The sequence below is a fragment of the Diadema setosum genome, chromosome 5 (genome assembly GCF_964275005.1).
Source record: "Diadema setosum chromosome 5, eeDiaSeto1, whole genome shotgun sequence".
In the NCBI taxonomy this organism is placed as follows: domain Eukaryota; kingdom Metazoa; phylum Echinodermata; class Echinoidea; order Diadematoida; family Diadematidae; genus Diadema; species Diadema setosum.
The window spans coordinates 3,432,458-3,460,179 of NC_092689.1; the positions used below are offsets into that span (position 1 = coordinate 3,432,458).

General features: G+C 39.7%; 1 protein-coding gene across 1 annotated transcript in view; it reads left to right on the top strand.

Moving 5' to 3' along the window:
• LOC140229005 (uncharacterized) overlaps positions 1–27,722 on the top strand; it is a 198,820-nt gene that overhangs the window by 87,404 nt on the left and 83,694 nt on the right. Inside the window, exons 2-3 of the mRNA XM_072309268.1 lie at positions 14,216–14,393; positions 15,157–15,269. Of these exons, the coding sequence (XP_072165369.1) occupies positions 14,216–14,393; positions 15,157–15,269 (291 nt within the window). The remainder of the gene's footprint in view (positions 1–14,215; positions 14,394–15,156; positions 15,270–27,722) is intronic.

The following is a 27,722-nucleotide window of genomic DNA, read 5'->3' on the forward strand; positions in this document are numbered from 1 at the left end:
TAGAGATCTCTGCATGGCCGCAAATACAATGTACAGCAAGCTGGCTGCGCAGTTGTCTAGTTCACACATGCATGCAACCCTGTGAGTTTTGACAGGGAGCGATAAAGATTGAGACAGAAGGAGTGTTTCATGAGGCAGAAAACAGGGAGGACATGAGCAAAGAAATGTGGCTAACAAGATCATCAACGGTGAAGAAATTGGATGAAGGAGAAAATTATGGGGGCAAAACTGGTGAATAGTGTTGCAATAGTACATAGCACAAGTACCTGTAATCATGAATTGCAGAATTTTGAAATGATCTTCACTGAAGCAATGCTTCAACAAATGCCCCTCTATTATATTCGGCTTGAATTCTGAGAATTCTGGGAATAGATTGGTTAGGGCAAATTGCGCCCATCTACTGAATATGATTTGTGAATATCTCCACAGTTGCCGTTTCTCCTCGACTTCTTTTCCTCATCTGTTTCCTTCCAACCTGCATGTCAGTACTGTGTGTGGCTACAATAGGGACTTTCAGATTTCGCATCCAAGACGTGGACCTCTAGTACTCTGCTTATCCAGCGGTTCCAACACCAAAACTTTAAAAACTCATAACTTTTGCATCGATTGTCCGATTTTCCTCAAACTTTCACTGATGTGTTCTACTAATGTTGCTGCTTTCACTCAATCCACATTTCTCTTTGGGTTTGGGTTTCCTTAAAGTTTGGGATGATGTCTGTTTTGGCTAACTTTGAGTTATAAATCATGGTCCTGAAGGTAATGACAAGATTTCTTGTGACTGAGGCATAGGATACTTTCTCTGTTAATGTGTCTTGTTTTAATTGATTGATTTTAAATGAAAGAAAACTGGATGAAAGAGTCGAGTAACTTCTGTAGCTATATCCATAGATAGATGCATTGCTGAAGGGGATGGGGTGGGGGAATGGGGTTCTCTAAGACTTCTATTGCTCAGTCATCGCTTGGCAGCGGCTCTCCCAAAACAGGCTGTTCGTGACAGCGAGTTGTGGGAGTAATTATCAGCTCGGATCAGAGAGCAGTGCACTTTATTTTACCCTTCCTACTCACTTCATTCAGGGCTGAATGGGTGAGGTGTGAGCCAGCTCTTTACACACTCATTTTCTGGAAAGACCAATGGATACCATTTTGATGTCAAATGATTGTTTTGGTGTGGTAACTTTCAGCACTCTTGCTGTAATCTCTTTGACACTATAAGACAAAATCTGTCCGTAAGTGTTCAGAAAGATACTTGATGACATTTCCCATAAAATTGTCAGTCTTTGAAGTACTATTGTGAAAATATAATCAATGCACTTTTAAGTCTGTTTATGTGACCTTTACATAAGAACAAAAACATTGTTAATGCATCTCTTGGATCATTAATTAGACTTACCCATCCAAATGACATTAATTCTCTTTTTCCTCAGTGTAATTTCACTCATCTCCGTACTGCACATTCTCAAATTTTCAGTTCCTTACTCTTTCTTTGTCTGCTGGAGCTAGAGGCCAAACTCCCCAAAAACATTTCCTCCCAGAACCAAAATTGGAACCTCCTTTTTTTTATTGCTTCTTGCACTGGAGAGCGTGACCATCCCCCCTCCCTCGGTGCCTATGACAATTGGATACCCCTTTTTCAGTTCTTGTAACAGAGATCATGACCATCCCTCTCCCTCACTGACTTTCAGTGTTAACCTCAAGAGCTGTATCCATTTTCTTTTTCCTGCTAGTGTGATTACACATATCAGTGGTCCTTCCTTCCTCGGTCAAGTCCATTGGGTGCACATCTCTCAGTATGTCTTGCCAAGGGGGTGGAGTCGGGGCCCCTCCCCTCATCCTCTCTGGTTGCACTGTCCGTCATCGTCGGACGGGAAGTGCTATCACTAGCATTAAGTGCCACATCCGGTGGGCAACTCCCAAGCATGCTTGCCTGGCCATCTCACTTTTCTTCTTCTGCTCCTGCCTCCTCTTTCATCCTCCCCCTCCAGCATCCTCCCCCTCCCCCTCCTCCTCCCCCTCCCCCTCCCATTCTCCTTCTCCCCATAGTCTCCTGGTCTCCGTTTCTGGAACTCAGCGAGATGAAGACGACACTCCTGTAACATCTGGAAAGTGCATCCTCCTCCTCCTCCTCCTCCTCCTCCTCCTCCCCCTCCACCTCCTCCTCATCCTCCTCCTCCTCCACAACCTCCTCCTCCACCCCCTCACTTTCTGCCCTCTCCCTCCCCCTCCATCTCCCTTCTACCCACCCCTCCCTCCAATCAATTCTGATGTTTGCGGAGCTTGAGACGTGCAAACATGTTTTTCATGTCCCACAAGCTATAAAAAAAAGGGAGGCAGAGGATGTTAAAAGATGAGGGGAAAGAGGAGAGAGGGAGGGGGAAGTAATAAAATTGGATGGGTACGAGATGGGTGCATTCCATTTACGTAAATGGATGGACATTAATGGGCTTTCTAGTGTCTGCATTCTTCACACTTAGCCATCTAGTTTTGAAGATGTAGGCCCAGGGGTGGATGAGTTGCGTCCGGCAGGGAGCTTGTTGTTTGATTGATGCAGAGAAGGAATACTCAGAGGTTTCTAGGATGATACTGTCAAGGCCCTCTGGGATACGTTTGCAATGGTGATACCAGTCATCACCACCACCACCATCATCATCATCATCATCATCATCATCATCATCTTCAAGGGATGCATTGATATGTTTGCACAATGATTATTGTCCTGCTAGTAATTTGTAGAAGAGAAGGAAATGGTGAAAATGGTGGAAATTGAAGATCACATTACCAGCTTCATCTTCTTCAATACCTCCATTTAAAAATCATAACCTGATGTGGCTGAGGCTCTATGAAGAAGTGCTTTTTGTGTACTCTTGATCCCCTCAATTTTTGTGGTCAAGGAATTTTGTTAGGGTTGAGATACAGCATAGTTTTTGATGTTATGTGTGTTGGCATGGCATGTTTTATTTCATGATAGCTGTATCACTAACAACTTTGAAAATGGGAAGGGAAAAAATAGTCTAGTTACAGGAACTTGACTTAATTTGACATCACTTTTCTTTCAAACTTGTTCATCAGTCATCTCTATTAAAGTATTATGTTATCTAATTCTGACTAGCTAATAATGAAAGCCTTTGAAATGAGCTAATAGAATTATCTAGCGATGTACATGTATGTGCTGACATGTGGAATTTCTGTCACTTTAGCTATCATTTTTTTTCTGTTTTTACTATCATTTTTCACTTTTATGGTCATTTCTGTCACTGTTACTATCATTTTGTCTCTTTACTATCATTGTTGTCACCTAAACCACTGTGTCAAATGAGCTATGAACCTCATAAAGAATCAGCGTACTTGACTTTGGTCACTTCACTCCATAAAGTATGATGTTTGTTAATGGTATTCCTTATGTGAGGACATATTCATATTGCACCAGAAGTTGCCATGGCAACTGGAAGACATATACAGCAGCAGTATTTTCCGGGAAAATGACTGTGAATAGATACCGTGCCGCTAAACAGTTAGCCGAGGAAATTCTTGGCAGGGAAATACTATCAGGTGCTAATACTCTTGGTGTCACGTGTGAATCCTGTGCCTAATTAACAAGCTGGTTGAGACATCCGCCAGCAATTAATTGACTGTGCGGGACTATGAGGGTTGGGTTGGGTTCTGCTTTTCAAGGGCTCTCTGCTAAATCACTGTGTGGGTGAGAGGAAATAAGAAATAGAGTTTATCTTCATTTGGGATTGATTAGCACTTACGCCTACAAGCATTTTTTTTTCTTTTTAGTACTAGCTTCTGTGCTTACACATGCTCTCCCTCTCTGTCAAAAGAAGATAAAAGATGAAAAAAGAAGCCAAAATTTACCAGAGTTTAATTGTGCATTGTATGTTACAAACAATTAAGAAGAATTTGCAGCAAGAAGAACATTTTCTTGAGAGAGAAAAAGTGCAAGCATAACATTTTTCAGTGAAAATTTCAGGAAAAAAAAAGAAATGAATTAATTTGGAGAAAGAAATACTATGTATAATGTCCTTGACAAACAGTAGAAAGATCATTATAAGAGTGAAAGTTTTGAGAGAAACTGACAAAACCAAAGGTGATGTCAGAGGAAAGTTTAAAGTAAATCACAAAGTAGGCCCTATTTAGAAAGTTTTGAATGTCAGTAAAGGGTCATGTTGTGTGGACTTCAAGATATCATTCTTTCTATAATTACCTGCTTGTATACCTGCTGGTATAGGATTTTATGATTGAATCTTGAAACTCATTTAGTCCTGTTACATCTGTATTGCTGTATATCTATTGCCCAAAACTTTATGGGTTTCTCCTGAGCATACTACTTTCCAATCTAAGTGTCCAAGATGGTGGCATGTGTACACTGAGTGCATTGATATGCAAATTACCACTGAGTGTGTGAATCTGAGAATGCATACCTTTCTGAAATTGAACCGACAACGTCAAGTTTAAACAGCCTGGGCAAGCCGAAGTGTAGACTCCTACAGCGAGGATCGTCTTTGGATGGGGAGTAGGGTACCACCCATGGGTGCCTTGTCCTCCCCCATCGTCTGGGGACGGCATCCTTCCATACACTGCCAGTTTCCTGCCCCAATTTCCTTTGCGGTGTGTTTGGGGGTCCCAAGCCACCCAACGGTATCGTAGGTGAAAGGAGCGAGAGAGTGTGACTCGGTCAAATTTTCTCATCTTTCCATGGGTTTTCGAAGCCATTGGCCGCGTGATGGTCCAAGGTGACCTCATACAGTTCGGTTCCCTACCTCTGTTGTCGGTTGGGTTGAACCTGTCTGGATTTATTCAATAATCATTTTTAGCTCAGTGACTGCATAGCAACCAGGAAGCTCTGAGGTAGATGCTAGGCCCATTCACATAGCCACTAATAGTCACATTTTGAATCGTGATGCAAAAAGACCCCCAATTTTTTATGTGTGTAGACATAACAATCGCGACTATAAGTGAGATTCAAATTGTGATCCATACACCACTAAGAGTGTGATGTTTCTGAAATAGTCAATTTTTTTTTTTGAAATTGATTTTATTTGTGGAGCAAAGTGTGTATGAAAGCTGTGAGAAATTGCATAGGTTTTTTTATATCCCATAATGCAAGGCGTGCGGGACCTCACTGAGGCACAGTCTGGCCTCGCTTGAACCTATCTGATTTGAATCGTGATTTTCCTCCATGAACCGGTGCGATTTAGACTGCGATTTTTTTTTTCTTGCCTGTGTACATGTGAATCAGAGTGCAAAAAAGCATGAATTAAATCGCGATTCGACTTGCCCCTTTTTTTTTTAATGTGTGTGAATGAACCGACTGAAAACTTAAGAAAATGTCAGTTAAGTTTTTACTAGATCTGCTGCACACATGAGCATAGTCAGGCCAAGAATTCCTCCCCTCACACATACACACTTATTTCCTTTTCTCCACTCCTTCAGTGAGAATCCACCTGTGACTAAGGCCTTGAAGTTCGAGATTAGTCACTTAGGCACCTTGATTCCACGCCTTTTGACGTTATCTTTCTCTGTCCTTGTTTCACATGCCTTAGTGTGTCTTGTCATTTAGTCTAATTACTCGCCTAAGTACATGTGAATTATTGCCGTTTTACAAGGGTAATTTATGCCAATAAAACAGCATTCAGTATCATGACAGCAGTATTCCTTCATTATCTTTTTCTTCTTCTTTTTCTTCTTTAATGTGTTTTTCTCTCTCCTTCTCCCCCTTCCTCTTTTTTCCTTCCATCTCTCTTTATATATCCCCCGAATAATCTACTGCACAGGAATTATCTAAAGCACTGTGTATCTCAAAAATGTTGTTAGAATTTTATTAGCATGTCATGCATCTCTCTATCTATTTTTACATTTCCTTCTCCCACATCATTTTACAATGTCATTTTTACCCCTCCTCCCCCCCCCCCCATCACTATTCTCTGCACTGACCTAGGACCAGTAGCCCCCGCATGTTACAGACCTCATTCTGACGTAGTCTGGACTACGTTGTGCGTTGGTGAATTCCGAACCACACGCTGGCGTAGCTATTTGAGATGCGTTCTCCTCGGAATTATGACCTATGAAGGTGATTTATGGCATATTTATAGAGCTGGGTCTCCTAGAACTGAGAGAGACGACCGGCCAAGTTCAAGTGCATGGACATAAATTGCCTTTTGCGACCTTCTGGAATGTGTTATATATGGCACAGCTACTTGTCTTCCGATCAACGGCCGAAGATCATTCCATGCCTAGTTTCACCTCAGTGAGGTCTGACACGAAATATATTGTTATGGAGTGGGCGGAGAAGGGGTGTGTGGCAATTAACCCGTTGAGGACGGTTTGATTTTGTTACAACACGCATTTCCCATAGAAGCTTGCCCGAGTATACTTGGGACTCGTCCTCAAAGGGTTAATAAGCCTGGAAGAAAAGTACAAGAGATCCAAGAGTCCAAAAGGACCAGTAATAGTCACAAGACTTGTGGCTTTCCCTCAAGTTCTAATACTTTTCCTGTAGATGTCTCTATAGGGAGATATCGTCAATATTTCTTTTGTCTCATTTCCTATTACTCAATGCCCTTCCAGCAACTCCACCCCTGTTTGTTCAACACCAACATAAGATAACCAAAGAAACAAGGCCATCTTTTTCATATCACCTTCCTTTTTTTTGGGGGGGAATATTTGTGTTTTAGTTGTCTGTAATGATTGTATTTGTTTATAAGTTTTTTACAATGGCTACTAGTAATTTTCTCTTATGTACACCCAAAAGATGCACCTCAACTAGTGTAATAGTTATTGTAAAGTACATTTTTCTTTTTTTTTGGGGGGGGGGCGGGGGTGGGTTTGGAGTTAGGTATTAGTAATTCAATATTGACAGTTTATTGTCGCATGAAGGTCTATGACTAAAATTATTAGGACTTACTAGTGGCCTTTCTGCACACAAAGTACTTTCTCCATTATTCAATATGATGTATATTATATCTTCAAGCTATCCCATCTTGTTATCACTGGCCGGCTTTGATGTCTGAAATAAGTATTGAGAAGGTTCACGTATGGTAATGGGAAAAAGACTCAGAAATTTAGGAGACTCTACTCAACTTGGTGATTAAAATTGGGAACTTATGAATATCATGTGTTTAAATCAATTATTTCTCTTTGACTCTTCTTGACAATTGACTGGTCATGATGATGCATTTTTTTTTTTTTTTTTTTACGCACAAATATTTTTATCCCTCCCCCCACACCATTCATTCACCTGTCATTCATTCATGAATATTGAATTTGGCTGGCAGCGAATAGCATCTCAAGAGTAACAGGAAGACTCTTCCAAACATGAGTAGCTCCTCTTTAGGATGTGGACAGTAGATGATGGGAGGACGAAGAGGAAAAAACAGCAACAACCCTGGATTGATGACGTGCTATCTTTGTAGTGAAAACAAGGAGACTTACGTCAAAGTGGATGGCCACAAATATGGATAGGTCACTCGTGAACCGTGAAGTATTCCCCATGCCACAGAGAAGTTGTGTTTATGATAGTGGGCCATTCACATCTTTCAGATTTACTCTGCTCTGCCTACCAGTGATGGCCCGGGAGAGGGGGCGGCCAGTAATCTCGCGCATTCCCTTTTCTTTAGGGGGTGAGGAGATTTATGTGAATGCATTCATCATCGCAGATTGCGGATGATCAAGTGGTGTGTGTTGCAATCCACGCCTCTTCCTGCTCAACAACTCCAACCTTACTTCCCCCCCCCCCACCACCCCATCTCTCGCAAGCCTCGAGTTCAAGAGTCAGGCTGTCGAGAGGAAGAACGGTCTCTGGAAATAGACCTCTCTCCTCACTATCGGGCTCAGGCCCTGATGTCCTTACATGGACAGGAATATTTGGTAACCACTTGTGTCGCGTGTGCCTGCCATGAATATTGATGAGCCGCATTCACAAGTGGCCTAACATGGCCACGATGAGGTCTTTGAATATTAAAACCCCCCTCTTCCGATTTGCATAAAGTGTATGCACACACTGCATTTCTCCGCAGTGATGGGGCCGGAGTGAATAACGGTGAGCATGACGACAATAAATTCCCTTGTTGGCAAATGAAATCTGTGATGCAAGAAGAGGCCAATTTTATATGTATAAAATACCAAGACTTGACGAGTGGTGTTTGGTTACAAACTTGAATGAAATTCATGAGACCTCTTCCATATCACTGCGTAGAGATGTTTGTGCCATGTGCATTTGTTCAAATTATTGAATTATTGAAAGGAGGGGCTTTTGCATTGTAAAATGTTGATTTCTTTTTCACTGATGGTATGCAAATTATTCATATGAAATTTTCATTACTGAAATGGAATCTCTCTCTGCAACTGTGCAGACTTCAAGAGAACACAAAAAATACTGTGGGATTGCATGAGACAAATGTTTTATTTAGTAACTTGCACAGAAAATAAGAAATATGACATTTCTGTATCATAAACTGTATACGCCAAATATTTTGTAAGGTTTTTATTTTCATGAATTTTGCGAGTCAGGGGCTATTCGCGAATTTAAAAACACATGAAAATATTAACTCTGATCTCGACATGAATATGACGTGCACGTACACATTTCTGCATTCAGTGCTGCACTCCACGGTCGCAAATTTAACCACTCGCGAAATTGTTGGGAAGTCCCGATTCACAAAAATTTTAGACTCGCTAAATATATGGCATATACAGTATATGGCAGTAATGTGAGGAAAATTGAGTATCGGTAACAGCAGTCTCTTACCTCATATATTGCTTGTATGGCTAAAGTATGCTAATCTAAAAAAGTAAAAAAGAAAATGTTTGAAGTAACCAAAGAAATACCCATTTTAAAAGAAAAAGAACAATCCCTCAAAACAAACAGAAATGAAGAAAAGATTTTTTTTTTCTTTTGAATCCAAGTTGCCATTATATGTTGAAATGTTGTTTCATGGTTTGTCTATGAACTGATAAGTTGAGCCCCATTGAGAATCTGTCATGTAAACATCGAGTCCCTTCTCCGTGTCATCAGCTGCCATTCAAAATTGATATATCAGTGTCTGACCATGGTAATCCATAGGTAAAGACGTAGTTTGTCTCCCCCTCATTTTGCTTTGGTATTGGAGGTGGGGAGGGGGTTTACCACTTAGTGGATTATGGGGATAAAGTGAATTAGGTCACTCAGCAAGCCATCAGCTGTCTCTGGCCTTCAGCTTCCCCCTACCCCACCTCCTTTGGTCTCTGTCAAGTTCAAGAAGTCACTCACCCCGCAGACCCCCAAGGTTCTTGAAGGGTATATTCCTCCACAAAGAGAGAGTTGATGTCAGGTATGATGGCATGGACAAACAAAAACATCAGAAAAGGGGGGGGGGGGAGCTCAAATGAGACAGACTGGACAGATGATTAGGGGAAGTTTTGACCATTCACATGTTAGGAACTCTTCCAATCCGTCTTTCTCTTGGTATGGCTTGGTGTGGCACACACTGACACATTTCTTTCTCCCTGTTTGTGTCAGTATAGGTACACTAAAGATGCATTCAGATATTTTTATTTTTTTTTTGTCTCTAATACCATGTTTCACACTAGCAAAAAAACAAAAACAAAACAAAAACAAAAACAAAACACCCAGAAATGTGCTTGCTTTAATACCATGTTTCACACTAGCAAAAAAAAAAACAGAAACAAAACAAAAACAAAAAACAAAACACCCAGAAATGTGCTTGCTTGCAAAACTTTCAGATTCTAAGTTTAGGTAAGTAGTACTAAAGCTCTACTTCTCGTGATAAGTCCTGTGGAATCTTCAAACAATAGTGTAGGATGATTGCGAAAGGATTGACCTCATACTTGCATGTACCCTAATGGAGGAGAGCTACAAGGTGAAGGACTCAAGTGTCGTTCGTCTTTTTTTTTTTTTAATCAAATTTTGCGTCATGATTCAAGAACCGACAATTCATGAATGTGAATGGGCCTAGTGGCCCTCCTGATTGTTAGACTCTCTCACAACTTCCAGGTTTAATTATGTCCAGTCCTTGAGGGACAATCTTGAATCCTTCTCTTTTATTTTCCTATTATTTTTTCTTTAAAACAAATGACGACTGTGATACATAACAGGTTATGTATATGTGGTGTTGTGTTTGCAGGAGTAGACATGACCCATATTACAGTGTTCCTTGCCTGCTGTATTGGATATCTGACTGAAATTTACTCAGTATGCTTCTGACTTTTTTTCTTAAGTTTCATGGATCCAGTCTTTTATGTATCTATCCTTTAACTGAAAACAACTTCCTCACTGTTCGGAAAGAGGCCATCCTTAGATTACAGACTGTTTTATTAAGATGGCATCTCAGAATATCTAGCTGAATGACACACCCAACTACAGTCTGCAGACGGAGTGAATATCATGTAGGAGTCATGTATACCAAAGCAACTGGCATACTTCATGCTTCAGAAGTATCACTCCAGATCAGGACAAGTGTTCTCGACCCTATTCCCTGTCGCTCAGCGGATGCCTATGTGGCCAAACATTCTTTTGAGAATACATTCATCAGTTCTTTTTTTGAAATATCTTGTGAGTCATCAATAAAAAAAATAAAAAAAAAAGAAAGAAGAATGTGACAGGAATGGCTGTCTCAACAGGAAAAAACGATGAGGGGGGAATTGATTTCGTGAGGAGAGAATGTTGAGAGAACGAGTGATAAGCATCATTACCTATGATATGTCCCTCCTCGGCTCTCTCTCGTGCCCACGTGCATTCTCTCAGCTATGCTGTCTTGAATTGGCAATACCTGACCACAAGAGGGCAGCATTCAAATCCACATCACAAGGTCTATTGTGTTGATGGACATGGTGGCTAATGTTGTGACGCAACATTTCCTTCTCTCCTTCCGTGATAGGAAACACTCAGCCACTCTGATTTTTTAGGGAAAAAAAAAATTGCATTGTGGATATACTCCTAGGTAAAATGCCAAGTGACTTTTCAGAAATTTTACCCTTGAACCATCCCTGGTAAACTTACGGGTGTTCCTGCAAACTCCTGGATGTCGCTGCCGCATTAAAGGGGAAGGCTAGTAACTGATCAGTGGGAATGCTGGGGGATGATTGTTCCAATCCTTGTGGGATTCATTTAAGAGTACATTATAGACCTATTGTTGTGTGAAAATTATTTGCTTCAGATTGGTCTCATATTCAAGTAATGTGCAGTTTAATGTTTCCAGGTTAGCATGACTGTATAGTGTCTGAGCGATCGTTAACGGCCCGTCACTGTACAGGCATGCTAACCTGGAAACATTGAACTGCACATTACTTGAATATGAGACCATTCTGAAGCAAATGATTTTCACACAACAATAGATATAATCACAATGTACTCTTAAATGGATCCCACAACGATTGCAACAATCACCCCCCATAGCATTCCCACAGATTCCCACTGATTCCCACTGATCAAGTAGTAGCCACCCCTTTGAGGACGGACTGGTTTTGTTTCAACATGCATTTCCCATAGAGTAAAATATCCCGTTTGCGGCAGTTTAAGCATTGTTAAGGGTTTTTCCAACTTGTAAACAAATCAGGCAAATTATTTTCAACCATTTCATATATCATAGACAAGATTATTCATTAACGCAATTGTTTTCATAAAAGAAATTTACCACTGACCAACGCAGTTTTCATGATTTACCAGGGCAAAACCCCGGCACAATTTTCGCCGATAAGGGCGATATGCGACGTAGTATTTCTGCTTGCGGCACGATGTACAATCCCTATGCAATACGCGCGTGCTCCGCGATCTTTCGCTGAACGCCTTCACATGTCTCATGAACATTGCGTAAGCGCCAATTCCCATTGTGAAAGCACGTGAAAATAGCGGGCGTACATGCATTGGCCGCAAACTAGATCGCAATTCTGGCGGTGTTGTTGATGTCTTTCTCGTGTTTTTCTCATTTTTTTTCGATGGTAACATCCACTTTCCGAAAAGAATGGCGGCCCACATCAGCTCGCGAAAGTTCTATTTTACGTGAGGATATGTTTTCAAAATCCATGAACATCGAGAAAACGACAAAAAATCCAGTTTCTTGGACCATTGTTTCTTAACTGTTATGTTAAGAAGTACCGAAAATTTCATTTTGGATGCGATATGTTGTCATTTAGGTGAAAAAATTTCACTTCCGTCAGAGATCGTGCCCATTTTATCGGTTGGTTTTTGTTGATTGCTAGTGTGCTAGTATATGTGTAGTGTGCATGTAACAGTGCAGTGCTGTGTTTAGCGGTATATTACCGTGTATGCTGTACCTGCCGCAAACGGCTGCACGGCCGCATACTGCCGTAGTTACTCTAGACACCTGCCTGAGTATACTCAGAACTCATCCTCAATGGGTTAAAGGCATCATGGTAAACTCTTGGGTGAAAAGAGAAGGTCAGCATACCAACAATGTTTTGTGGGCTCTTTGGTCATGTGCCATAACATGTACTTACCCACTGCAGAAGAACGGATGCTTGAGAATAATTCCACTAGGAGCTCATTTGCTAGTATCAAAGAAAAAATTTTGGCAGGCGTTCCACATTTGATTTCCCCTTGAATCATCCAGATGATCCATCCCCCCTCCCCCAGTGACGAGCGCGAAAGGGATATCAGAGTTTCTCAGAACATGGAAAGTGCTATATACATCCCTCTTCCCTAAGAAACATATTGACCACAGGCGGGGTCAGTCTCAATCCCCATGGTTGACCGTCTGTCTGTCTGTCTAGACGTGACGTTTCTTATCTGACCGAGCCAAGGTGTGGCAAAAGGAGACTATAGTGGGTCATTAAAAAGGGAGTTCTGGGAATTTCAGAGGACTGGCCCACCAGATATGACATTTTGATGACAAATTTGGCAATGACTGATACTGTGGTCTGCCTTACTTTAGAAGTAAGGTATACGAATTAAGGCGAATCAGAAAGAGGGAGGGTAGAGAAAGAGAGAGAGATATGGAAAATTAAATATGTGGGTGTCTGTGTGCATATGAATATGAGGGAATAAACACTTTGCGAGAGAGAGCATATAGAATGTAGAGAGAAAGTGTACGTCTTTGTGAATGTGTTCAAATTTACTTCATATACACGTCTGTGATCAAGCAGCGGTAATGAGCAGAAGACTAGCTGTTATTACTACTTTTTGTGTAGGTTTTTGTTGTGAATATGATTTCTGTATCTGTGGATCAGATATACAAATAAAGAAATATGAGCAAAATCATGTGATGGGATGGGTTTTGATTGCAAGATAAGAAAGAACAGCATAATTGGACAATGTGCTGTGCTTTGATGTAAGATTATGATGTAATAAATGTTGCTATGTAGAGCAATTGTTAAAGCTATATTTATTCAAAGAGAATGTCACAACCGACAAATTCATGTTGCAGTATCTGTCAAATTCATTTAATGAATAGAACAAATTTATGAATCTGTAGTAATTTCCTCTTTGACTAACGCATGTAATAATTATTGGATGACCACAAACCATGGTCAATGCTGTGAATTACATATGAGATGTGGCTTCATGGTATTTTGGACATTCTGGAATGAAGGCTTTTTATATGGAGTAATTGTTGTACACAGACCATGTGGTTTCACCATTTCACTGGTCTTCCGGGGCTCCCCTGTATGGTATTTTACCTATAGATGGCGCTGTAACTATTTTCCTCTTCCACATGGCTTGGATGTCCTGGTAGCAGGTGTACTGGCTGCTGTGGTGGGTTGGTTGCTCGGGAGGAGAAATCAAGGAGAATGTTCATCAGCACTGTTATCCCATTGGTTACTGGACCTGTTACCATGTTACTGCCTGTCAATGTCGTCCGATGGAAGATAACTCAGTGCACAATAATCAGTGTTCGTTTGGGTTGATTACCTGAGAATATTGCAGATGCTAACATATAAGAAGAAAAGGGGGAAAAAAGACAATGTCAATAAATTCCCCCCCCCCCCCTCCCGAACCTACATCATGGATTGTCTCATCCGCTGGATAATCAGATGGATATGAAATATGGCTCAACTGATTCATAACTTCCATAACTGTATTTCAACCAAATTTGAATGACAGGTTCACAGTGCCTAATTTTTTTTGATTTTTTTTTTAATACTGTACATTGGGCTGTTATGTGTGTGTTTTATAATAATTAGACATTGAGTTATGATTTCTCATCATGGAATTGATTACATATTCATCTATTTCTCTTGTGTTTTGATCTTTTCACTGCAGGAGGTCCACCGCTGTTAGCCAAGAGGATAAAGCCAAAATATAATAAGAATGAGGGGGAAAAATCACTCCTCCTCACCTGTGCGGGGAAGGGAACGCCCAGACCCCTCATGTACTGGATGAGGAATGGGATACGGTTACAAGATAACCAAATTCCAAGACTCAAGATAAAATCCAGCAAGTAAGTGCCCCTTTCTGTATCTGCCTGTACCAAATTTCTATAATGTTGAAATGAGATTTGGTAATTACGCTGCCATTTTAGAAGGAATGTTGGTTCCATTTAAGGCATGAGCACAGATTTCTGCAGCTGTAATATTATTGATAGTTAACCATTTCCCCCATAATTGTGTTTGCACATTTATTTCTTAAGATAATGGGGGTGATAATGTATTTAAATATCATAAAAATCTGGGTTTTTTTTTTCCAGATTTCATATTTTTACACACAATGCGGTTTTTATCAATTTTACTTTTTTTTTCAAAAAATTTGTTAAGAGGATGTCATCATAAAATACAATATTAAATACAATTTGTTTTTAATTCAATATCTTGATTTTAATGACTCCAAGATTTATTTATATCATAAGTAACTTTCTTTTTTTTTTTGTACGGCAAGATCTCGCCATTTTGCATTGTGTTTATAATGCAAGTTTCAAATAATATAAGATGTCAAAATATTGCAGTGCTATCGGGGTGATTGTCTTGTTTTATCTGATTTTTGGTTTTGGTGTACATTCTATTGTATTGATTTTGTCCATGTACCCTGTTTCTCCATTGTATGTTCTCTTTGTAATCTCAACACTATTCTGCTTTTGTTTTGGGTTGGGTTTTTTTTTTTGGTTTTTTTTTGTTATTGCTAACTTCATTCACTGAGTTGTTCGGTCTTCTATCGCCGTCTAGCATGCTACTTGAAATTCTCTCTCATTTTTCTTTTCATGTTCACAGGAGAAGCGCCAAACTTCAGATCAGAAAGTTAGATAAAGAGCTCCACGAGGGAACCTACTCCTGTGTGGTCACAAACACGGTGGATCCACCGGTTATTGGAAACAGCACGCTGAGTAAGTTTGGGGGTTTTTCCTTTATTCCTTTGAAGCATCTAGGGAAATGCATCATTTTTTTTCCCTCTCGAGTGATATCCATCAAGAGTAGAAAAATGACATTAAAGGGATATGTCAGCCCCAGTTCAGGTTGACTTCAATGAATGGAGATAAATCAATCAACAAAAGGATGGAAGTTTCATTAAAATGCAAAAAAAGAAGATAAGGAAAGCTGAAGAAATTTTGAAGGTCCCATGTTTACATGAAAGAGTGATATTGGTTTGCTCTCACAGATGAGTATGAACTACTCTAGATGGGGATGCCCTTACATCTTAAGGGGAACAAAAAAGCAACAGCTTAAACAGTAACATAAAAGAGACTGCTGTTTGTCTTTGGCATGAAATTTGTCAGTGAGTTACGATAATAAACAATAATCACTTTTCAGGGGAGGAGATTATTTTGGATAGATTGCTTGCCCAAAACATGGCTTTTACAGAGCTGCCAACCGTTCCGAAAAATTCGTATTTGTTACGAAAAATCGAAGGGAATACGAATACGAAAACGTCCTTAGAAAGTACGAATTCACAGTGGGAAAAATAATGGGTAAAAAAATGGCAAACGCACGTCGCATGTGCCATATTCTGTACTCAGCTGGGATATCGATGCAACGCGTATGCACCGTATGTGGAAAGCGCTGAATAGAAAAGTGTGCGCACACGCATATCGCTGCTTGCTTACTGTGTACACCGAACAAAACTTCGCGCGCGTGAATCCCTGCCTCCTACGGACCCTGGATGTTTACATGGATCGCCGTGGTATCCCCATGTGTGGCCGGCTGGGGGGCGTGAGTATAGTAGCTTAGCTACACACTGTAGCCAGCTGCCACTACACCCTATTTCGTTTTGAGGCGGGGTAGAAAGCGTTCCGTTGTGCAATGTCTGCTTCTTTTTCTCTTCCTCTTAATCCGGTTGTCCCTTTCTTCCCAAGTACGAAATGATTTTTAGAGTGTTGTGTGTGTTTTTTTATAACGTCATTGCATCATTTTCTGCAAGGAAGAGGTGAGTTTCTGTTCGTGTATTGATGTGCACTGCAGTATGTGCAGGTGAAAAGCGTTCGAACTTTCTTTCCCGAGTATCGTGGATACTCGATGTATTTCTAGGCCTATTAAAGGAGATCTCATATAATAGAATACTTATAACAAACTATTTTCTGGTCAAAATGAATTGATTTCCTTTGTTTTGTATCGTTTATTGACTTGATCCCAAGGATCTCGTCGCAATACCGAGTTTCCAATGTGTATTTATTTTCGCGTAGCTTTCGGTGCTGCAAAATTTTGCTAGGGCCTAAGCTTACTACTAAACTTCGTTTTATTTCTGTCGTTTCTCACACCTCGTTTGATACGATTTCTTCCATTTTATATCACTTTATCCGTTCCCTTTATACTTTGAAATATTTAAACATAATTCTTTTAAGTGTCTCGCACTGTTATTTTCGTAACGGCGATTTCTCCGCTTCGATGCAATACTTTTTTCGAATCGAAGCGACGGAGTTTGATCCCAGCCGCTTCGATGTGCCGTTTGTTGTATTTTCTAAATGTTTGTGATGTTGGGAGGTGTTGATACTTTGTATTTGTTATTTATTTTCCTAGGTATTTATCTCGAGGGATTATGCGTGTTTCTTAATGCAATTGATAGGAAAAGGCTAAAATGATCTTGAGTGATGTCTGATGGTGATGATGATAACTATGCTGGTGACTGGTGTAAAAAGACGGCTTCCTGTGAATGCTGAGCGTACGTGACGTTTGTTTTATTTCCCTTTCCCTCTTACTCTTCTTTCCCCCTTACTCTTCTTTCCCCTCTCAAGAATGATAAAAAAAAAGAAATTACATACACCTCATAACAAAAAGAACCACGTGCTATAGCAACCTTCGTAAAGTTAAATCTAAATGTTCAATATCAGCAAAGAATAAGGGGAAAACACGAATGACAATAAATGAAAGCGAAGAGATCGTGTATGCAGTCTCTTCGGCTCGAAGAAACTTGACACCCCACCCCTCTCCCTTGTGGAAATTTCCACAAAAGCAGGTGCCACACCCAGGTGCGTACCAGACGAAAGAATACGCGCACTGGAATAAACAGCGTGTAAATATCCTGGAAATATCGATCGAAGAACCAGCTCATTAGTTGAATTAAAGGAATCATTGCAAAGATATCATGATTCTATTTCTATTGCCTTTCTTTTGGCGCATAGTAGGAAACATCGAACAGTCGATTATAGTATACTTGATCGAATATCTAATGTTCCCTGAACAATAAAAAAGGATTGATTATTCAGTCAATTAAAAATGCAATCACAGAAATACATGAAAGGTCTCGTATGCCCAGACAAATTCACTACGAGTAGGTCCAATGAGATGCAGCTAGTCATCACCTGGTTAGACAGCAAAATACAACGTGTAATGACAATTAATTTCAGTTCACTCTCATCAAAACTGCTTATTACTTTTCAAAGTTTTGGCTATCAACATTCGTTCGTGGGTGTATTTTGTTTGTTTGTTTGTTTTGTGTGTTTTTCCCTCGTGAAAGACGTAATGATTTCTTCGTATCGAACGTTAACTGCATGTTTACCGTAAACAAGCCATTCAGCTCAGCTCAGCTGTGGCGCATTCGATCCATCGAACTTGCAGTAACCTCTTATAGGCAGAAGCACATGGCGCATTCCTTTAAACTTGAAGTGAAGCCACGTGTTTGCACATCGGCGCTTCCACACACAGCGCGGCATTTTGCGATCATCGTTATAGCAGACTTTCCGATTCCAGTCAGGGGAAAAGGAATTGGAATACTTCGGAAAATACTGATGTTTAAAATCCAATAAAATGAAAAAAGCCTGAAAACAACGCATGATTATGTTTTAATAGTAAACAATAATTGGAAACACAGGACAGAGTTTTGCATCCGCTCACACAGAAGCTCTCTTGAGAAGATGAAAGCATTCCCCATCCCCTGCTAGATAGTGGAAGCTTCCATAATCAGCCCAGCAAGTTTTTGGAGGTACATACTTGCACTTGTACACATTCATTGCGAGAAAGCAGTCAATCAATGCTGAACGTTGCGTAGTTTGGCATCTTTATCGTGCTGGTGACCAGCTCGATGCTTCGGCATATGTCATAACGTTATGTTTAGAGCCTGTAGGCCTCGTAAGTCGACGAGTTTAATTCAAAATAGCAAAAAGAGGGAGATTGAAAAAATATGAATTCTGGTGGAAAAATACGAATTTTGGAGCTGCTGAGTACTAATTTGTGCTTCCAAAGGTTGGCAGCTCTGCTTTTATAGCAGTTCCTATCTTATATACATAAACCAGTGGTGACAGTTATAGCAAATTCCAGCATTCATATGTTGGCTTATGTGGAACTTTGAGGATATTTTGTGTGTGTGTGTGTATTGGTCAGTTTATATAGCTCTTTTCATTGAAGTCAACTTAAAGGACAAGTTCACCTTCATAAACACAAGGATTGAGAGAATGTAGCAATATTAGTAGAACACATCATTGAAAGTTTGAGGAAAATCGGACAATCCGTTCAAAAGTTATGAATTTTTGAAGTTTTTGTGCAGTAACCGCTGGATGAGGAGACTACTGCAGTGTGTAATGTCACATGCGTACAACAATATAAGGACAATATAAAGAGAATTTCACAAAATATCATCTTTTGAAAAAAGTACACATTCCCTTGACTCATTACCGACATATGTTATGGGTAATATTATTCCCCCTGCCTTTAGAAAGCGGCAAGTCAAGTGCTCTTTTATTATGCGAAAAAAAGTGAAAATATGTTGAATTTTCTTTACATTTTCTTTATACTGTTGTACGCATATGACATTACAAGCTGTAGTAGTCTCCTCACCCAGCGGCTCTAACACAAAAATTTAAAAAATTCATAACTTTTGCATCGATTGTCCAATTTTCCTCAAACTTTCACTGATGTGTTCTACTAATATTACTGCATTCTCTCAATCCTTATGTTTATGAAGGTGAACTTGTCCTTTAAGCATGTGGTGCCACTATACTTTTGCTTTCGAGAGGAAATCACCTGAAAAAAAAAAAAAAAAAAAAACCTCTTTCAGACAGAACTCCATGCATCGAACAGGATCAAGAAGCATACGAGTTGTTCGCCCCATGAACTGTCTGTGTCTGCCTCTGGAAAATCACTGAATCAGCCTTGGCTACTCTTACATGTGTGTTTGTGTGTCTGTCTGTCTACATGATTGGGCTGTGGATGTGTTAAAAATAATTTAGTGTCTACATCACCCCATGCTCCATGTTAATCTCCGACACAATTGACTTGTCTGAACCTGATGCAAAATGGCATGAAATTATCTGCTTTCTATGAGTGAGTAGATCCAATTTGACATTGGGCACTAGAATGATGGCTCAATTCGACATGCATAGTGAATGTTAAGACCATTTCAAGGTTGGGATGTCATCTATCATGTTATGACTGGCCAACACCTCGTGAATGGGTTGTGTGATTGTGAGCTGTGTGACTGGAATCATGTGACCGAACCATGTGACAATATCATGTGACTGCTTTCATTTAGTGTCATTTAATGTTGGATATAAAACAGGACAGACATTGCATCTTTCATATATTTTATAGAATATTTTGACATGTGATTTCAGCATATGTCCCTATGGAGAATTATTTACCAGCGTGTAAGACCTGCACTGTGGGTACTGTGGTCTAGTGGACAAGACCTGTGACCTTTAAACGGGAAGTCCTGAGTTCAAATCTTACTCGTTGGATACATCTTTGATTCAGATGCTTTACTAGTGATGTCCCTCATCAGCCTGGTGCATAAATGGGTTTGAGTAAATGTCAGGGGTGCGATGGAGACAGGGCGTGTGTGAAGAGTATTGCTAACACTGAAGAGGCTACCCTTGGTTGATACAACACCATCATATCATTCCCGGACAAGCCCCCAATTTTGTCATGACCAAAATCACACTGACAATGATCACACAAAAGAACCAATGTAGTAATGTTCAGGCAGTTTATCAACAGTGTTATTTCTGGTACAAACACTTACCTACCAGAACAATCATTATTCTATTATAAACTCTTTTTGTACTTATCCTCAGATGCAAATGTCATACAGTATAAGGGAATGAAATACTAGCCCCAATGAACTCCACTTTATATGTCTCTTCACAAATTTGCCCCCAAGGAAACAGCAGTAGTCATCACGACTGCAAGAATTGCATCTGGTTATCATTATTGATAAAAACAAAATCAGATTTGTATTTGCATTGGCATTCATTACATCGATCAGCTTACATCACTGAGAGGCGTATTTATGGATCAGGAATTATTATGCGCCAGCGCTGAGGCTGTTTGTTAGAGATGAAATTGAATACCTTCCCCCTCCCCTTGACAAAATACTGTGACTAATTGGTACATGAAGGAGTAAACATCTCACCCATATTTCCTTCTTGACAAAACTATGACATTGTCAATGATCAAACTAATGAAGATGGAAAACAACTTTGTGCATCCCGTTAACCCCTCCAGCTAGCATCAAACATACCAGAGTTACTGCAGACAAATCACGTGCAGTCACACATGCTGTCCGTGACACTATAACTTACAAGTCTGTTCAGACAGTTGGAAGTATAATGAATGACTAGAGGGGCTTTTTACAATCACTGCTGTATCAAAAGAAAGGCCATTCATTCTGCTGTACATTATATCAAAAGCTGTTATTTAACTGATGTAGTAGACTTTTGCATTACACCTTTTTGAATGTACTTACAAAATACATCTGTGCACAGACTGTTGTTTTTTGGGTTTTTTTTTATAGATTAACACATCAACTCTTGAGGGCAGATTTCATGCAAAAATGATCATCTAGAATTAGTACATTGGCACTTTAAGTTTGTTGCATATATTTGATTGAAGAAAGATTATATGGAGTTGGTAAATATTCATCAAATTGGCACAAAATAAGGAAAATGAATGATAAACCTGTGCCAATTTGAGACAGAAGCATTCACTTTAATCTTCAGAAATGTGTTGTCAATTAAGGATCCGTTCAAAATTTGGAAATTCAGAGGTTTTTGATGGTTTGATGACACTAAATAAATAGTGGCATATGACCAAAATATAGCTCAAATGAGGAAGAAGTTCCTGTTTACATTATTAAATACTGCCAGTGAGTCATGAAAATTATGATGAAATGATCATGATATAGCACCAAAGAAAAAAATAATGTGGTTTCTGATAGCCATGCAGGAAGAGCATTACCTTGTTTGTGACCATATGCTGAAAGCAGAAGGCCACTAAAGCCATATAATGCTGATGTTTGGTACAAGCCCTTTTGCCTGTTTAGAACAAATGTGAAATGTAGCTTTTATCAGTGACATTTTGCCAAAAAAAACAACAACAACCCAAACACACAAGATATCTACAGCGTGATGCTATGTGGAGTGTTGCTTTAGTCAACAATCATGAAGCTCGACAAACATGAAACTCGGTCGGCACCAGAAAATAGCAAAGTCATGTGACTGTAAAATGTTTGATGCATGATATAACTCATTTGCTTCCTAGAATAAAATGTCACTACTGTCTTTTTTAAAAACATGTAGTATTTACTTCAAGAATGATTTTAAGTATTGAGTGGATTTTCCATGTTATGTTAAGAAGACAGCTGATCTGTTCATTTAGCTCATTGCCTACTGGACCGTGGTAGATCCTGTACAAAAGTCTATAGGAATTGCATAATCTTGTAGACAGTATACAGCAACAATGAAAATTCATTGTTTTTAAATCTTTTTTGTGCACACAATAATGAAGAATTTTTGTAGCAGTTGCATCACATTAATTTTTACCAAACTATGTACAGTAGCTTGGTTATGTTAGAGAATGCACCCGACATTCAAACTGTTTATGATTCAAGGAAGATTGATTTCATTTTCACTTTTTTGCCAAACTGTCCAGTTGAAACTCCACACTAAGTTTATTACAGTGACCTACTCCTGGGTGAGGGTGAACAGATTATCCCTTGCTTCCAAGATGTAACTTTCCACTACATTTAGCACATTGATACATGGCCCCAAAGGCCATGAGACTTATGTAGTCTTTGCTAGACCATTCACTAATCTTGCGCTCTAATTTTGCTTGTAAATTTCCCCCAGAACAATATTCTTTTATAAGTAAATGCCCTTTTAAGTTTTCTACATTGTCTGATCAGTCAGGTATCATCAAAATGCAACTAGGAGGTTTGCTGATGTATTAGGCCAGAGTTTATCGCACCAGAAGTCTGTCATTATACAAGAGTTAGTCACCACTCAAACAGCAAGGGACATTTTACATTATATAGTATGTAAAGCAAACTAGTTTGATGACAGACACTTACTTGCTGGACTTTGGATGATCATCTTGCCTGTCTATCTAAATTATTTAATCTTTGGCAGGGCTATTTGCAGATTTGTTAGACCATCAGATATAATTGATCACAAACATTTTTTTGTTCAGTGTGTATTTGTACACTTGGCATGATGTCAGACTCACTGAGATAATACATCATTCCATGTTTTCTTGGCACTCCACAATGGAAGCCTGTTGAAGAATTTCCCAAGTGGACTTTAAATCAAGAAGAGCAACCTTGAAAAATGTAGATATAAAGGTGAACATTTAGCTCTGATTTCAAAACTGTTCAAAGACATCTCTCTGAAGGAAACGAAATGAAAGATTTGCAAATTTAAATGGAATGACAAAACTGCATCACATTTAAATAACCTCTAGTTCATGGATTCCCCTTTGTCAACTGATATCATTACCGGTTCATCATCCTCATGGACAATTAATGTACCAGACATATATGCCATCATCACTGATTTGTCCCTTGATGTTTTGTGGTGTGTAGAGCCATGTGGCATCCTTGAGGTGTTGTATCACTGATCAGCATTGAACCTTTTCAGGCCAGCTTGTTATCAAATTACTCAGGATGTATGACGTACAATATATTAAACTTTTTGTTTTGTTCCTTCATTAGAGTATACTAGACTGCTACAATCGCATGTCTGGACAAAGACAATGTAATATTTCATTTCAAGTTCCTGTAGCATTTCTGATGATATCACGTCACAGACAGTCAGATTATGATATGAAATCCAGAGATATCACATGTTCATTTTCCACTGCTTTTATTTTTGTGACCAGTAACGAAAGGAGTTAATAATCAGATAGATCGCAATGACGCATTGCTGCTCTTTGCATTTCTCATCAGTAGTGGTGCAGGAAATGCTTCCGTTGATCCCAAATCCTGTATGGTAACAGAACTTGATCGAGTCATGTGACCTTGGGAAAGCCCTTTTTGTTTGGGGGGGGGGGGGAGGGGGAGGAGGGAGGGGAGGGGTTGGTAGGGAAGGAAACTATGTACGTAACCTTTGTATTATTGCCAGAACTGACTGCCTTTGTTACCGCAAGGCGCCAGAAATGTGTTCTAGAGTCAAGGGCTAAATTTTGATCTCGCATAAACTTTTACTCTCTTGTGATGCAATCATAGAGAACAGTGTTCAGGCGGAAACATGGTTTGAAAGTGAAACTTCCTGTCCATGGAACCATCAAATTTGACATTGTGTGTGTGTGTGTGTGTGTGTGTGTGTGTGTGTGTGTGTGTGTGTGTGTGTGTGTTGTGTCTGTGTGTATGTGAGAGGGAGAGAGGTGAGGGAGGGAGAGACAGACAAGACAGGATTTGTCACACAATTTTTTTTGTCTGCACAAAATCATATTTTTGTGTATGATACATCATTGTGTGTGTTTGTGTGTGTTTATGTATGCTAAAGAAGAGTTGTTTTTTTTTTTAATGGGTGTGACCAATTCTGCTATTCCACCGATTCCATAGGAACCAGATTCCTTCACATAATCTGTTGGCCTAAATTTTTGCCATGATCCAGGATTTGCCAAAGAAGCTGAGTGTCCACATTCTTTTCAGTGGTATAAAACTTCCATCATTCCTCTCAGTAAATTGAAACTACCCTGTTAAAAAATACAGAATGTTCAGCATTCCATCTCTTTTTCAGCAAGGAATATCATTGATTTTTTTTGTTTTGTTCGATTTTGGAGAAGAGAAGTCATTTGTCTTTTTTTTTCTCAGTTGACAGAAAGGCTGACACTTCTAACCTCTCCATTTATGAAAACAGAAAAAGGCAAATAACTAGACCTCTGGGGTTACCAGATACCCTTTGGGAGTCAAGGACACGGCAGCCTCAAGGAAATAAACCAAGATGGATAAATATAAAGTTGGGTGAAGCAGGTGGTTCATATGTATCTCGATTTCACCTCATAAGTGGAATTCACACTAACGTGAATTAGCGGGATACAAGTCTAGACTCTTGCATCGCAGTCCAAATCTTGGAATTTTTACCTGTGCAGACATAAAAATCCCACCATCAGCGCGATCAGCATTGTGATCCAAATCCCAAGAAATCGTATGATTATTTCAGAATTATAACAGTAATTTGAAAAATAAGAGCAATAATTTGCACCGTGGCAACTTTTTGACTGCTGGAGCAAATAATCTTGAGGTGTTTTATCTCATCATTCAAAATCCATGTGACTGAAACAGCACATGAACATACAGGCAAAGGTCTCCATTTCTGTAGATTTTGGGCATGTGCAGTTTGGTCAACAAATTATCGCGATCAGCAATTACCTGGATTTTTTTTCTTCCATCTGAGCCGGCACAAAACATCTTGGTATTTGGTTTGCGATCATTATCCTGCTAATGGTTCTTCTGTCTAACCAACTACCTCAGTTTGCTATGACTAAAGAATGAATGAATGAAATACACAACTTGACGTTGACAAAGCAAGTTTCAAGGAAGTATGAGCATAAAGCTAATTATAATCATAGAAGCAAGAACCTGCATTATCATCATAGTATGTTTTCCTGGAATCTAAACAAAGTGCATTGAACCGACACTACAGTGCTTTCTTTGATGGCTACGTGTGACTGTGAAAATGATTTTGAAAGCAGCTACAAGTGGCAGGGATTTCCTGACAGTACGTGTAGACTGAAGGATTGTGAACGGTGAAGCGATAAAATACGTGTGTGACTCAAACTCTCACTGCAGACGTCATGGAACTTTCCCCGTGCTAACGCAGACACTTTTTCTTTCGTGCACAAGAATTATTGCTAAACTCTCGTAAGAAAGAATACCAGCACATCATCACAAGACATCTTTTGTGCAGTCTCTATAAAAAAAAGCCAGTCAAGTAGGGGAGTGGGAGGGGGGAGGCACAGGATGGGAAGTGGTGAGTGAGCGAAGGGTACGACAAAAATATTTGCAAAGATCTGAGGAATACTTTCACAACACTGTCTTGTGTTGTGACGGCTCTTACTTTCTCTCCCACTTTTTTTGACAGTGAAAAGTTGCTGAGTGAGCTGTAGAGTGATGATAAATTGGGATGGAGAAAATTCTAGGCATGGTATGAATGTGTTCACTGAAATATAGGGCATGCCGTCTATATTCAAAGCAATGTGTGCTCTTCAATTGACTGTAGATTTTGGGTTAAAAATGCTCAATGGAAATCATAACAATAATTCATCTTGCCTCTGATATATATTTGCTGCATTTGAAGGTGAATGGTGTAGTAGGCTAATTTCTGAAAATGATACCTATATACAGACTAATCTGAAGCATAAGACATATTTTTGTACCACTTTCATCACAGACAACAGACAATGGGGGTAAAAGTTGACAATATTATGACAGGTGTATAGATAGAATCAGAAATTGAAAAAGTGTAATTATTGGTTTTAGAGCATGATTTTGAGCTTTAAAGGCAAACTATGAAAAATAAGTGAAAGTACATTGGGCTACCAATAGGCCTACTCCTTTTTTGTATTAGAAGACATAGAGCAGGAATTTATCACTTGAATTATGGATGGGAGTTTATTCAGAATACATTCTTTCAAAATCAGGCATCAATCATTTGACATAGTAATCCACCATTTTTATTTTTAGATAAACTTTTTCTCGCTGAAACTGAGACTACACGTGAGTTGGAGAAAGCAGTGGTGGAGAATATAAATATTGATTAGCAGCACAACCTGGAGATCAGTAACAGGAGTGATAGATCAGGCTTTGCCGACATGAATGATGAATAATCTCTCTACTACTCACTGGCCGATCGTGGTTGCTGAGAGCAAAGTGCTGCGATTAAAAAAAGAAGAAGAAGAAGCAGTAAACATATGTAAGACAAATTCAATGAAAGAGCAAAATTGAGCATCTGATAGAGAAAGAGAAAAACAGTGAGAGAAACATATGGGGATAGAGAGACAGATTAACACAATAAGTCAGAGACAGAACGGAAAATGGAGAGAGACAGACAAAATGATTGAGAGTATTTTGTGCGTTTGTGTGTATGTGTGTGTCTGAGAGAGAGAGAGGGTGTGGGAGAGAAAGGGGGAGGAAGGGGGAGAGAGAGAGATGGGGAAGTAGAAAACGGAAAGGTAGATAAATCAGGGTAGGTGTAAATACTCCTGGAGAGACGGTGGTCAGTGATTTCATGGACATTTGGTGTGACAAGAGGAGACATCCATCAAGCGTGAGAAGAGCCCCACTGCGATAAATTTGTGAAAGAACATCACTAGCCTTGCCCCCTGATTGGTCAATGAGGATTCCATTCTGTTGCTCCTCCTCCTCCTCCCCTTCGCCTCCCCCTGTTCTTCCCTTACACACACACACACACACACACACACACACACCGCCTGCCCACGGTGCGAGCAGAATTAGCAGCGGCATCACCGTCGCCACAGTGACCGCATCACTTTGCAAGAGACTACCGGTAGGCATTCCGAACTACCGCCATCCCTCTACCAGTGGTGTTGTGTAACTACCGAGTCACAGGGGGGTGGAACTCTGCTCTGTTACATACCAGAATTCATATCATATCTCACTGTACCTAGCTCTTACGTGCTGATGTCAGGTCCTTTTTCTGTCTAATGACATTTCACCGTGAGTGATTTCAAACATTACCCCTTGTGAGTCAGTAGGAGGGCATCTTGTTGGATTTTTTTTTTCTCCTTCTTCTGACTCCTGCATCTTGTTCTCTGAACTCACAAACTGGAGTCTTGCAGTGGTATTGCGACAGAGACCTTGGCTTGTCCCAGCCTGTGTTTTTTCGAAATCTGAGCCTTGCAGTTCATAACCTCGTGATATAACGGGCCACTTAGCTTCGGGGACTGCATGCAGCTTGGAGGTAGCAGTTCGAGCTCAACTGTTTCATTTCAACCCTTCATCCTCATCAACTTTGACAGTGCTTTGTGATTACTTCATCATGTGACAGCATTGAGCAACAATGATTTCTCTTTCTTGTTCAGCACCAAGGGATATCCATCTCCACAAAATCTAGTGAGACTTTTTTTTTTTTTGTGATTCAGTGATCAGCTTTTTCTAAACTTTCTAAAGGTGG